This window comes from Leuciscus leuciscus (assembly GCF_965113295.1).
Source record: "Leuciscus leuciscus genome assembly, chromosome: 5".
Classification (NCBI taxonomy): Eukaryota; Metazoa; Chordata; class Actinopteri; order Cypriniformes; family Leuciscidae; genus Leuciscus; species Leuciscus leuciscus.
In genome coordinates, this window is record NC_138729.1 from 18,304,859 (window position 1) to 18,318,887 (window position 14,029).

Consider the following 14,029-nt stretch of genomic DNA (forward strand, 5'->3'; position numbering starts at 1 on the left):
ATGGGGCCTAAGGGGGGTGGGGCTTACCAATAGGTCAACTGAATTATTTATACTTTAGCGGTACATTGGATTTTATTTCTGTATCACTGCACAAAAGTTCCTTTTGCAAATCATTAGCTGTCACTTGATATGACTAAACATTCACACCTTGACCACAATTTCTATTAATCCTTTCTTTGCACAAATCAAGGGGCAGGGCGGCAATGACACAAACCATGAGTCTTATTATGGGAATGTTCAGACATACATGGATGTGCCTTTTCTTTTTCTATCATGTTTTAGAGGGAAATGCCTTTTATCAGTGACTCGAGCTTCTCCATCTCTCAGCTGAAGCTTTGAAGGAGATCTGACATGATACTCATCAGCAGATAAAGAGAAAATTAACTACCAGACAGAACACAAAGGGTACGCTAATGTTTCTTGCTGGCACAGCTACAACCTCCAGCAGAAATTTCTATTGTGAAAAGCTTTGATCTAGGTTTATCCAAACGTCCTTGTTGATGGAACAATGTCATTCCACTGTAACGTGAATGTCTGAGACTCATTTAGTTGTCTATGAATCAAGGCATTGTACTCTAGGTTTCACCAAAAGACCCCAGCTTGCCTTGCTCATGAATTATATACTCATGAACAATTTTCATCCCCATGAATATTGTTTCAGTTAACGGTGAAATCTCACAGACTAGTGATAATCGGAGAAAAGGTTCCAAATTGTTCCGCCATGAATTCTCAGTATTTACATTGTGAATATTTGTCCCAAATAATAACACTTTTATACTGTTTTACTATTAGTTTTGGTGGATGTGGGTCAGGGGGTGAAACATTCATAGATAAAAAAAACCCCAAAAAAACCTCTTTTAAGTATTACAAGCAAATTATTTTTTTTACATCCAAAGGAGGTAATCAACTTTAATTGTTTGTTTTTCTTTGTTCATAATATCATCATGCATACATACAGTACAACATTTACAATCAGGTCTATATAATGACACAAGGTTTTGTTCTTATCAAGAACTATATTTCTGCTTTCCAGGTACAGATGATTTTACTTGTCATCCAATAAATTGTGTATCTTATATTACCCAGAACCAAATTGAACGTCTCACCTTCCATTAGATGCACGGACAATTCACAAACTTCAAAGAAGTGAGTGGGAGAATCTGTTGGCTTGTGGTGTAAAGACCGGGTCAAGAGCCCAAGCAAATATTTCTTTGAAGTTTTGCCTTCACTGTTTAAACTCCCAAGTAGATGAATCACTGAATAAAGCAAAAAAAATTTTTTCATTATTGGAAGCCACCCACATACTGGCCACAAAGTTCCTCTCCTCTGTCCTGTGCTAAAGATGTCAGTCTTATTTACATCCCACTTGCGGTTTGAGTTGTAACAGAAATTAATTGATGATGCATCTCCATTTAAAGAGCAGCTGGTCTGATAGATTTGAGCTCCTGCTGTATGTTGGCCATAAGAGCGGTGCTGATGTAGTTCCCCTCCAGGGTGAGGTGCTCGAGGGAACATTTTCCCCCAGAGCGCAGAGCCTCCAGGAGATAATGTCCTCCAACCTCACCAAAACCATTATTATCTAAGTCCACCTTCCTTAGAGTCTCATTTGATCTCAGCACCTCAGAAAACAGCTTGATACCATTGTCCTGAAGGCTGCTTTCATCTAAGATAATGTGTGTCAGTGAAGTGTTCACTTTTAGGCTTTCAAACAAGACTGTCCAAGCCTCCATGTCTGAACATGATGTCTGTGCCAGGCCCAGATACTGAAGGTGAGAATGATACCTCATGAACGTGGCCAGCACCCTCAGGCCATCACTGCCAAAGCCATTTCCACCTATGTCTAACTCTTTGATCACAATGCTAACTGGAGAGAAGTAGATCTGGTCAGAGTTTCCATGCAGCGCTGCTGTTTTATTTTGAAGTTCAGCCAATCCACTAAGCAGGGTCTGCACTCCAAGATCGCCAAGTTGGTTTCCAAACAATCTAAAGAAGAAAGAAAAAGACCTTCATCATTCATAATGATTTATAACAACCTTCAAGAGTTTCTTTATCAGAGCTGTCCTGTAAAGTCAGCTTATTTTTAGACATATTTAGAATGTCTGCATGAAACGTACAGTAGTTCTTTGATCTGTGGTTTGGCTTGCAGAAGGTCTAGTAAAACAGTGATTCCAGGGGGTCCGATTTGGTTCAGATTAAGGTTAATCACCGTGACTTCGGATTGGCTTCTCTTGAGCGCTGTTGCCAAACTCTTGAGCAGTTCATCAGTCAGACCTGTGTTTCTCAGGATTAGCTGCTCCACTTCATCAGAATTGTTCAGCACTTCTGTCATGGCATCCATCTGAAGCAAAGAGCAGATTTTTCTAATATATTCTCAGTTTACAGAATATCTAAAATGTTCTCTTGCTCATAAAAGTAATGCCAGTCTTCTATTATTTCATGAAGTGTGTCAAGAATTAAATGTAAGAAAATGGCTTGGCCTATGGCTTGGCCTCGGGGGACGAGCATATCAGTACAAGGTCCTCCCCTATGGGCTGTCCCTGTTACCTTGCGTCTTCACAAAAGGCTCAGAGGCACAACACTGAACTACCCGCTGAACTGGCCGGTACACTATCTCAGCTCCTCAGCAAAAACCTGAATCCTTTTACCCATATGTCTGGGGGAGTGACATGCAAATTCCACTCGACAATTCTCATTGGCCTTTTCTGAAGTATCAGAGGTGTTTGGGGCTCCCCATCAAATCGACACATCTTGTTCCCTCCATCAGGGAAAGAAGGTTACAATTGTAACCAAGGCAACTTCCTTTGCTAAACTGTGCATAACAGAAGCAGGGCCTAGTAAATCAGGGTTAATATTATAGCTGTATTTGGTTATCTGTACAAATATCTGATGTATTATTTGGTTTGTAGACAAATTATTTTAGCAATTCATTTTTAAAGTTAGGATTACCTGTTTTTGTAAGTCTTGCTGCTGATCATCCTCTGGACCTTCAAAAGAATTTGAGAATTGAGAATGTCATAACAGTCATACGTACTAGCCTTTACACACTGTTTATACTAGTGGCATGCAGTGATGTTCCCTTTCAAGGGAACTCGCGCTGCGTCGAAACGCTGTGGGAACGCCTCAGTCCAAATCAGGGAAATCAGTCCAATGGCATGACGGACCATCATAGGCGAGTGACGTCATCGACTAGGAAACTTTAAAGCGTACCCAAACCAAAGGTTAGCTTCTGTGCCTTCAGCAAGTATTCTCTGAGAAACTGTATGTTCCTGGTGTTTTTGTCTGTCTTAGTATTCTGTTAGGCAGAAGTTTTCACCATATGGAAAAAAAACATTTGGGGTTTAAAAATGGATCTGGCAGAGAGGTTAGAGACGGGCTTCACCCTTTCTCTGCCCTCCCCTGCCAGGTCCAGTGTTTCATCTCAGGGTCAGGAAGCACACTTTGCAGTTACTTCCACCCTGAGTGAAGCTCCGGTACTACAACTATTCAGTTCTTAGACGCTGGATGTTGTTAGTATCGAGAGGAGATACTGAATGCTTGTCACTTCAGTCTCCTGCGTTTGAGGAGCTAGTGGTTATTACTCGTGCCATGGCTAAACTAAAAATTGACTGGCCGGCCGAGAAACAGGAGCTTTATCATAAAAGCAAATTAGACGAACGCTTTCTGCCATCACAAAATAAACAACTTCCACATCTGGACTTGCCGTTCTTTCCTGACCTCCACCCTGAGGTGTCGAGGTCATGGAAAAGACCGGTTTCTTATCGTGTGTACTGTTTAGCCCACAAACATCTACATACTCTAACATCTTAGGGCCAAAACAACACGGTTATGGGGCGATGCCCAGGGCTGAAATGACGCTTGCGAGCCATCTCTCCTCTGAGTTTGCATCGTCCCTCAAAGCCCCGACATAGTCTCGAGAGACTGGTTCCCTTAGTAGATTTTATGGCAGAGTGGCTACATCTGCCAAATATATCTCACTGGTTCCTGCAGACAGTCGTAAAGGACTACACTATTCAGTTCAGGTCTTGCCCACCCTGGTTCAGCGGGGTCCTACAGTGGTGGGCCCTGAGCAGGCTCTGGTTATTGAACAGGAAGTAAAAGCTCTTCTACGAAAGGAGGTTATAGAACAGGTTCCTCCTTCCAGCAGGGAGTCCGGGTTTTACAGCTGGTACTTTATTGTTCCGAAAAAGGATGGAGGGTTGCGTCGGATTCTAGATCTGCGCCAACTAAATTGCTCCATGTGTAAGCTCAAATTTAAGATGCTTACTCTGAAGCAAATTGTGTCACAAATCAGGTCCGAGGACTGGTTTGTCACGCTAGATCTCAAGGACTCATACTTCCACGTATCCATCCTCTTACAACACAGGAAGTTTCTGAGGTTCACTTTCGTTGGCAAAGCATACCAATACAGAGTTCTTCCTTTCCGCCTAGCTTTGTCACCTTGCACTTTCACATAGTGTGTGGATGCAGCTCTAGCTCCTCTGCGACTCCAGGGCATCTACATACTAAATTACATCGACAATTGGTTGATTCTAGCTCAATCGGAGCAGCTGGTGGTTCGACATGAGATGTCGTTCTCGCCCACATGAAGAAAGTTGGGGTTAAGGCTGAACGCCAAGAAGAGTGTGCTTTCCCCAGCCCAAAGGACCACTTTTTTAGGTGTGATATGGGATTCGACGATGCGGGCGCGTCTGTCTCCTGCTCGTATAGCTTCGATCCTCTCAGCAGTGAACGAGCTGAAGCTAGGCCAGTCACTCACTGTCAAACAGTTTCAGAGACTGTTAGGTCTGATGGCAGCTGTGTCCAACGTGATACCTTTTGGCCTGCTGTACATGAGACCTTTGCAGTGGTGGCTCAGAACCAAGGGATTCTCCCCAAAGGGGGAATCAGCTCAGTATGATCAAGGTCACACAGTGGTGCCTTGGACCTTGTCCACACGTCATGCTAACAACGGATGAAAAAACCTTGGACCTTGTCATCACGTCATGCTAACAACGGATGCATCCCTTACGGGTTGGAGGGCAACCCCGTTCGTGCCCCTTATACAGTCTAGCTCACCAGATCCTCCTGTGGGCCCAAGGGAAACTGCTCTCTCTGAAGGCAGTTTACATCCCGGTGTATTTAAATCAGGGAGCAGATATTCTGTCGAGGCAGGAGATGGTAGAGCCCCTGTGGGAGAATTTCGGCCTAGCAAAAGTATATGTATTTGCATCTCTAGAGATGACACGTTGTCTACTGTGGTTCTCCCTCACTCATCCAGCTCCTCTTGGACTGGACGCTATGGTACAGACATGGCCAAGGCTACATCTGTATGCCTTTCCCCTGATCGTTCTGCTCCTAGGAGTTCTGGAGAGAGTTCGCCGGGACGGGGTCCATATTCTATTAGTAGCCCCGTTCTGGCCGGCCTGATTGTGATTCTCGGACCAGGTGTCTCTCCTTGACGGCTCTCCGCTGGAGATTCTGCCCAGGAGGGACCTTCTTTCTCAGGCGAATGGGTTGATACTTCACCCCAGTCCAGAATTGTGGAAGCTGTGGGCTTGGCCTCTGAGGGGGCCCAGCTCATCAGTTCAGGTAGCTCAACCAAGGTTGTTGAGACAAGAGCTCCGTCCATGAGGAAATGATATGCCTTGAAGTGGAGATTATTCACTTCATGGTGTAGAAGTCACCAGTTAGACCCAGTTAACTGCCCAGTGGATGCAGTGCTGGAGTTCCTGCTGGAGCGATTCTCCGCAGGGTTATCCCCCTCCACAATAAAGGTGTATGTGGCAGCCTTAGCTGCTTACCACAATCCTTTGGGTGATGTGTCTTTGGGGAGACACCCTCTAGTTACCCGTTTCCTTTGTGGCACCTTGAGGCTTAGACCAGCAGTCCTTACGAGGGTGCCAGCTTGGGACCTGGCCATAGTATTGGAAGGCCTTTCTTTTGCTCCCTACAAGCCTATTTCCGGAAGTTTCTGAGAAGTTACGATTTCACATGGACGAGCACTTGCTCATATGGCGGCATGGTTATAGCGTTCCCTCAGCGTTTCGACGCAGCACGTTTTCCCTTGAAAGGGAATGTCTCGGTTACAAACGAAACGCTACATCACCCATACTCCCTGGAATGGCCATGAACAATTTGCTACAGGTCTAACAGAAGCTAACACTCTTTGGTTTGGGTATGTTTTATAGTTTCCTGGTCGATGACGTCATATTCCTATAATGTTCTGTCATGCCATTGGACTGATTTCATACATGCTTCATGACACAATCACGCAAAGGTGTTCCCACAGTGTCTCATTCCCTCTTCAGTGAACTAAGGTTACTTACGTAACTGAGACGTTTTGAAATAAGGATACATTTAAAAAAAAAAAAATATCTAATTCATGTCCCATGCAGTTACACTTAATGTTGTAACATTTTCCTGTTTAAATAAACATTACATCAAAAAAGCGAGAAACGAAATACAATTCTATTTAGTATTTTTAGATTAACTATGCAATTAATGATCTATTTATTAAAACCAAGTACTTAAATCTCATCAATTTAGTTAAGTATTTTTACATCTATTTCAAAATAATAACTTAAGGCAGTAACAATTTAAACAATATATTTTATTTGTGAAATAATGTTCAGCTGTGATGATGTTCAGCTGTTTTTCTTAATAGTCTTATTTTCATTATTCATCAAGCTCGGTAAACACTGGTCACAAACACAAAGATGTACCTTTAATTTCACCAAGCTGATTGCTCACAAAAAAACAAAAAAACACAGTCATCATATTTCATGCCATTTCAAGTTTGATTTTGATGTGACATAAAGCGATGATATCTAAGTGGCCGAGTTGTTTGTTTACTTTTTAATTATTCTTCCCATTAATGCCATAATATCCAACCATAACCAATTATATCCAATCATAGCGCAATGGAGGCATTGCCTCCTCTCACATGACTTTCCCCCATTAATTCTGATGAAATCAAGGAACCAATTCATGTGACATCGTTTCAATCAAAATCAGGCCAAAATGAAGTTCGTTTGCAGTTTGTTTTGAGAATTCGAAAAGGGAACTTGCCAAAGGGAACTTTCCGTAAAAGTTTGCTACAGCTGGTAAACACATTTGTACTATGTTAGTCCGTGGCGATTACATAATAGGTAGGTGTGCGCCTTCTTTCTCGTGAAAATCTTTTCCGGTTAATTTCTCCTGTTCAGTCCTTCGAGGTCAGATGTCCGCGAGTGAAAATGTACACACTGGAGAGCTGCTTTATTGTAGAAAATGAAGTTGTTCTGATTAAAAGAGACACTGACACTGTTCATGTTAAAGGCACCTATTATGCAAAATTCACTTTTACATTACGTTTGAACATAACACGTGTACACAACCACCCTATAATGATAAAAATCCACCCAGTGCTTTTTTTAAAATCCCCATAAATCATAAGCACTGTCTCAGAACAAGCTGTTCTAAGATTCGGGGCAATGTGATGTACTTTTGCACAAGCCCCGCCCACGACTGTTGACTGACACTGCAGTTTTAGCGTAGACCCGCCCTGAATGAGCTGTACACAGTCCGCCATTGTTTCGACGCCGGAGCAGCTTTAGACAAGAATGTCTCCTAAAGCGATTGAGGTGTTTTGTTGTTGGATGTAAGAATGAACACAGCAGTCTTCATTTACTCTCGTTGTTATTCGAGGATGGATCAGTACCAACTGTTCATGATCCAGCTTACACTCTCTGGAGATAGGCCTAACGTTACTGACAGCTCATCGAGTCGTTTTACGGATATAAAGTTTACCAGTTTATTAAGCACCCACTGAAAAGGTGTTTATATATTTGTTTACTGTTAGTTGTAACAAGTAGTTTGTGTACTTCGCTGTGTATGATATGAAAGGGAGATTTATGGATAAAACTTTAATGCGCACTTCTTATACTGTGTTTATTCAGCTCTTACTGCGATTCTCTGGAGTAAAACTAACACTTAATTTTTTTTTGTGATGTACAATAAACTTCATCGAACTCATCAGTATATTTTTGCCCATCATTCGGACGCGGTCCGCTACAACAGGCTTGTACTAATAGTGGATAAAAGCAAGATGAAAAAAAAGTTATAACCGTAATTAAACTACACTATACCTGTTATATTTCCATACAGCATTCTCTGACTCTGTGGGCATTATTGTCTGACTCGGGTTCGAAATGAACTCTGCTACTGAGAGTTTCTGTTCTGATATTATAATTCCGTGAGATGAGATTGTCCTCCTGACACTGAGCGCGAGCTCGTGAGGCTCTGCCCTCTGTGCCGGCAACAACAGCTCATTTGCATTTAAACTAAAATGGTGCGTTTTTCTGAGCCCCAAAAAGTGACAATTTACGTATTGTTTCGTATTTTGAGCTAAAACTTAACATACACACTCTGGGGACATCAGAGACTTATTTTACATCTTGTGAAAAGGGGCATAATAGGTGCCCTTTAAATACGGCAAAGCTGCTTGATTTTAAGCAATCTATTGTATAAAGTGCTATATAAATAAACGTGACGTGACTTTACTATAGTGCCGGATTGCAGGGCTTGTGCAAACATATCCACATTGCTATGATCAGATGCTTTTCTAATGCTTTATCATAAAAAATGCTTGCTATTTGTTATTAAGATGAAAGTGCGCCGCACATATTTACATATTCATGTAAACGGCGCTCTCAGCAGAGTGGGTGGCGTTGGATGTTCGCTAACAGTAAGTATATCGCTGGTCATGTATTTCGAACTTTGTTTTACCCTTAAGCGAAGAACGAAAAATAACTTTGCCGTGCGTTTATCGGGGCCTTAATTTTACCTGCTGTTGTCGCTGTTAAACAATGTTACTTTAGAAAAAAGTTAAAAAAAATAGTGATTTATACACAATTTTAATGTCACGTTTTGTAATGTTTGCATTGTTTTATTTTTTGTAATATGGAGTATTAATTACAATGGAGGCACTGCCAAGGCTTCATTTATTTGATGTAACACTGAAGACTGGAGTAATGGCTGCTGGAAATTCTGCTTTGCCATCACAGAAATAAATTACATTTTAAAATATATTAAATAGAAAGCAGTTATTATAAATTGTAATCCTATTTTACAATATCACTGTTTTACTGTGTTTTTAATCAAATAAATGCATCCTTTTTGAACATAAGAGAATTCTTTCAGAAACATTTAAAATTCTGCAAACTTTTGAAGATAATGTATTAGATATTAGTCATAAAACAATGCCATATTGTAAAGTCTGATCTTCTTAGTTGTACCAACCTTGTTTGCTATTGATTTTAGGTTTCCTTGCTTCTGTGACACTGCTGTCACTTTCCTCACTAAGCTCCACCTCTGATGCCGAGCCATTGGCAGGGAGTCCTGAAGTGAGCTGCTCTTTGATTTTATTCCTCTCAAACTCTAGCAGATAATACAAACACAACTATTTCACTTTTCATCATACGTTTCATCATGACAGGTTTTGAGAATTGTTTAGCCTATCCTTTCTTGACCTACCGATTGGAAAAAGAAGTGTGTCTATATATTTTTGTCAATATGTCATCTATGTTATCTTGTACTCTATGAATAAAAATGGTGTGGGTCTTTTTAATGTGAAGCAGTTGTTTTTGCACTGATACCAGACTTATTCGGTTGTTATGAACTTATTTGTTATGATCTTATCTTTTGGTTTGTGTCCATCAAGTAAAAAAAATAAAATAAAAAAATAGCGAAATAAGATAAATCATCTTTTAGTTGTTAAGTATGAGATTCACTGGATTATTAAGAAAATATGCATTACTATATGCTTTTGTAATAGTATCTAAAACATTTTGGGGCAATAATCTAATACTCTTCTCCTTTTTATTTATTTTTTTACCTTAACCATAATATGAATTTATTCATTACCCTAATATAAGATTTTAGCCATACTGCGCACATAATAATCAACTCATGAATATAAGTAATCACTATAAAAAATTAAGAGATCAGATCTTAAGTCTAAAGTGGTCTTTCTTTTTGGTCCTTGTCCCAAATTGAGTAGCCTGTCAGTAGAGTAATAGGACCAGTGCTCGTGGCCTTAAAACTTTACACTATCCTTAGTATATGTTTGAATTAGAAATCACTTTAGACATAACCTTTATGGTAAAATGATTGACTCTCTCTCAATCGGACTAAAAGTCTCAGGGGAAACCCTGTCTATGAGCAATGAGCCACAGTTCTTGACTCACTGTTTACTTTGAACCACCTCTGTTGGTCTAGGCCTGATTCCAGACCAGTGCTCATTTCAACACATTCTTCATAGAAGTCCCTCAGTCTTCCCCTGTTCCTGCTTTTTCCATTCGACTTCGAAGGATCCATAGTTTTCTCCCCATCACGCTTAGTCAGAGTTTTTCCTTCCTGCAATGAATCTTGAGAAATGCAACTGTCCTGAATCTTGATAGTGCTGTCTTTAAAATAAAATACAATCTAGTGATTTACAGCAAAAGCCTTTCGTGAGACAACTTCAAAGTATTACATTGTGCTGGCAAGCAACTCTATCCAACGGCCTTGTCCTCTCACAGGCCCAATAAAGAGTGGAGAACCAAATTGCTGGAAAAGATTTGCACTCACCTGGCACTTTAATTTTATTTTTGGTCACTTTCACATTTTCTTTTGCTGATGTTTGCAGTTGTTCTTTGGTGTTGGAAGGAGGTTTGTCTTCGAGTTCATTTCTATCTTTATGTGGTTGCGATTCCTCCAAACCTTGGCCCTCTCCCCACTGACTGCGTGGTTTTTTAGGGCGTTTGTGATGTCTTCTTTCTTTCACGCTGCCATTCTTGTCTTCACTATCAGTTGACAAAGCACCTTCATCTTTTGAGAGCTTTCTGGCCTTCTGCAGAGATCTTTCCATTCCAAGAGGGATGAACAAAGGGGAAGAAGGGCACAAATCCATAACACCTGCACAGAAGGCATGATTACAGCGAGGCATTCAGTAAATAATGCGCCCTGGATCATTACTTTGAAGAATGCCAGTGGGAAAATGTAACAGTAGCAGCATTAAGACCAACCTTCATTAGAATTGATGGCTCTTGTTAAGGTTGGAGCTGGACTATCGATCGCTGGGGTGCCAATACCGTGCCTTGAATTCACACATCTGTAAAAGGAGAAAATGTTTACATTGGCAACCTATTTGGTCTTGCCAAAAAGTCCTGCATTAAATTGTTTCTTGATCTCACTTGAAGCAGGGTTTCCCTCCATTTAGACGGGTCAGTCTGAAGCAGCTCCTGCGGCCTTGCTGAAAGCCAGGGGCGTATCTGTATTCACAGCAGGAACTGATCCTGGCTGCCATGATTCCATTCACAAAGATAGTAGCACTGAAGGGGAAGCCCAGATGTCTCTGGGATGTGAACTGAATCTGCTCTAGTGGTAAAAAGTAATTCACAATACTTTTTTAACTTTGTAAATATTAATTTGTTCAAACATTTAATTTAATATTTGTTTAAATGTTTAATTTATTTCAGTAGTATAATAAGTATTTCAGATCTATCCGGTAAAGTAAAAAAATATGAATACTTATCTTGTTTTTAGCTTACAGTACAAGTAATTGTACTGTAATTGTACATTTGTGCTTTTTGTTACTCTATTATGATATGTTTACTATATTGTATAATTACATTATTAATATTTTGTATTTCAGTTACTTAGTTCAGCATAATAAAAATTTTGATTATACATAGGGCTGAAATGCATAATGCTTTCTTTGTATTTCTTTTTTTCCCCTTTATTTGGGACAATTGCTTACTGTGTATGTGGTCAGAATTTAGATTTGAGAAAAAAATAGCTTCTTAGATTATATAAATGTTTTTCTTTTTTTTTTCTTGGCATAAGATCTCAAGCAGTGTATTCAGTGTGGTAACAGGATAATGAGCTTTACCTCCCGGTTGGACAAATCCTTTAAACACACAGATGTTCTCCCCTCCACAGATCTGCTGAAGCACTTTCATCTCATCCTGAGCGTTTCCAGGAAACCCCTGCCCCAAGTACATCATCGTCACAATCACATTTGACTTCTTGGACTCCTTCTGTGCTTTGAGGTAACTCTGGAAGACAGAATTCAAATATTCTACACATCAAGTAACTCTTCCAGAAGCCAGTAAGGTGACAGGCATGTTTAACAAATACTGTGGTGAAGATGCCCTGAAACATTTTAGGAACAATTTTTTCCAAAGCAAAGAGACTGTCATATACAGACAGGCCAACTGTAACTTATAACTCATCACTTATAACTGGTTCAAAGCTGCTGTGTCAAATCTCTCAACAAAGTCAGAGCCGGCTCACCTGCTTGAAGTCAGGAGCTCTTTGTGAGTTGATGGAGGAGGTGGAGCCGCGGCGTCTGCTAGTGCTGAGATAAGGACATGAGTGACTGAGTTTGGCCCTTGCTGCCTGCAGGTTTGACATCGTTCCTGTGATAGCAGGAAGGTACAAGTCACTCAACCGTCCTCTGATTCCTGGCTGGCTTGACTTGTTGGACTGCACAGATTAAAGCAAAGAATTTCAACATGGGAGACAAAAAAGATTTCTTTTGTTCACTTGGTACTGTGAATCAACATGAAGGTGCTTGAATCTGTTGAGTTACTTTGTAAATTTCCACAGCATTGTTTCCATCCAACAGAATGAGGCTGCCTTTACGTGTGAAAACGCTATCCAGAGAATTACGCCATGTGGGAGTCAGAGGTCTCTCGCCCCTACGACCTCGAGATCGAGTCTGCTGTCAAATACAAGAACAGTTTTGAAAGGTTAGTTATGCCCAAGTTTGGTTTTTATTTGTAAGGATAAACAGAATAAAGACCATTTGGTTTCTGGTCAAAATATATTTCAATTATATGCTAAATACTGTATGTTGTAAATAGTGCTGCTTAAGGAAACATATTTTTCACATTTAAAATACATTTAGTTTAAACATTCAAATACTTCAAGAGCTAAAAAATACAATGTACATAAAAGTACAATTAAAAGCATTGCAAAAAAAACATTTAGCATTGCTAAAGTGTCAGCAACAGGTGTTGTTTAGCACTACTCCATTTTTTCCCCACATTTAAAAATGTGGCAAAAGCTTCAACAAAGGCCTGTGGCTGCAACAATTTTTTTTTTTTTTTAACTTTATTTCAGCCAAAAGCCTGGTGTATCAGGGGCCCTTTTAATCCCTTTAATCAAACCCAGAGGAACGTTTTATTTCTCATATGTTGTAGGGTTTTTTTAATTTATTTTTTGAAGCTAAGGAATATATACATCTTACACAACAGCCCATTTACAGGCTATATTATCATATTCTACAGTACTTACATCTTTGACTTCGTCTTTGAACACTTTGAGGTGCAGGTCTTGAAGGACACTCTGACTATGTCTGCGGATACGTTTCATGGACTCTTTCTGATATGTTTCCATCCTTGCTCTCTCTTAAATGCAAATAAGTGTAAATTTATTTTAAATTATAATTTTGTTTATCCACACTTGGTAATAAAGTAAACATTTCATTAAAAAAAACATTCAGGTTCAACTCCTGTTCTACAGTTAGATGCATGCGAGTCTTGAGCAATTTCATCAGGTGCTCAGTGTCAGTAGCAGATGGCAGGAAAACAGCCAAGGTGCAGACACATGCTTAAATAATGCATGAACAACTTGAATATCCTGATGAAAACTAAACATGGATTTTAGAGAGATAACAGTCATCTGCTTTGAAAGACACTGAAATCTAGTTAGTTACTGTTGATTCACATCTGGAATTGTACAAAAATATTATTGATACATGTACAGGCACATGTTTTTGTTGATTAATTAAAATTCTTGATTATTTGAAAAATACCTTCACTGTTTTACTTTGATAAGTAATTTGCATTAGATTTGAAGGTTATTTTGGAAAATAGGAAGCAGTCATCCATCTCAAACTAATTTAAAGGTTGGATGGACATTTTTCAGACTAAAAAACACAACCAAGTACATACATTTTCAAATAGAATCACATCTATGGTACGATGACATGTTTAGTTTTAAAGAAAGTTAGTCTAGTAAACTT

General features: G+C 39.8%; 1 protein-coding gene across 1 annotated transcript; it reads right to left on the reverse strand.

Moving 5' to 3' along the window:
* Positions 1-942: 942 nt before the first annotated feature.
* Positions 943-13,401, reverse strand: LOC309500155 (uncharacterized protein; the record flags this gene model as incomplete). Its single annotated transcript, XM_082171719.1, has 11 exons — positions 943-1,983; positions 2,115-2,338; positions 2,947-2,984; positions 9,259-9,396; positions 10,206-10,424; positions 10,588-10,914; positions 11,025-11,110; positions 11,193-11,376; positions 11,891-12,056; positions 12,295-12,486; positions 13,300-13,401. 11 exons carry the CDS (start codon positions 13,399-13,401, stop codon positions 1,413-1,415), a joined length of 2,247 nt encoding a protein of 748 aa, XP_082027845.1. The 3' UTR covers positions 943-1,412.
* Positions 13,402-14,029: the final 628 nt, after the last annotated feature.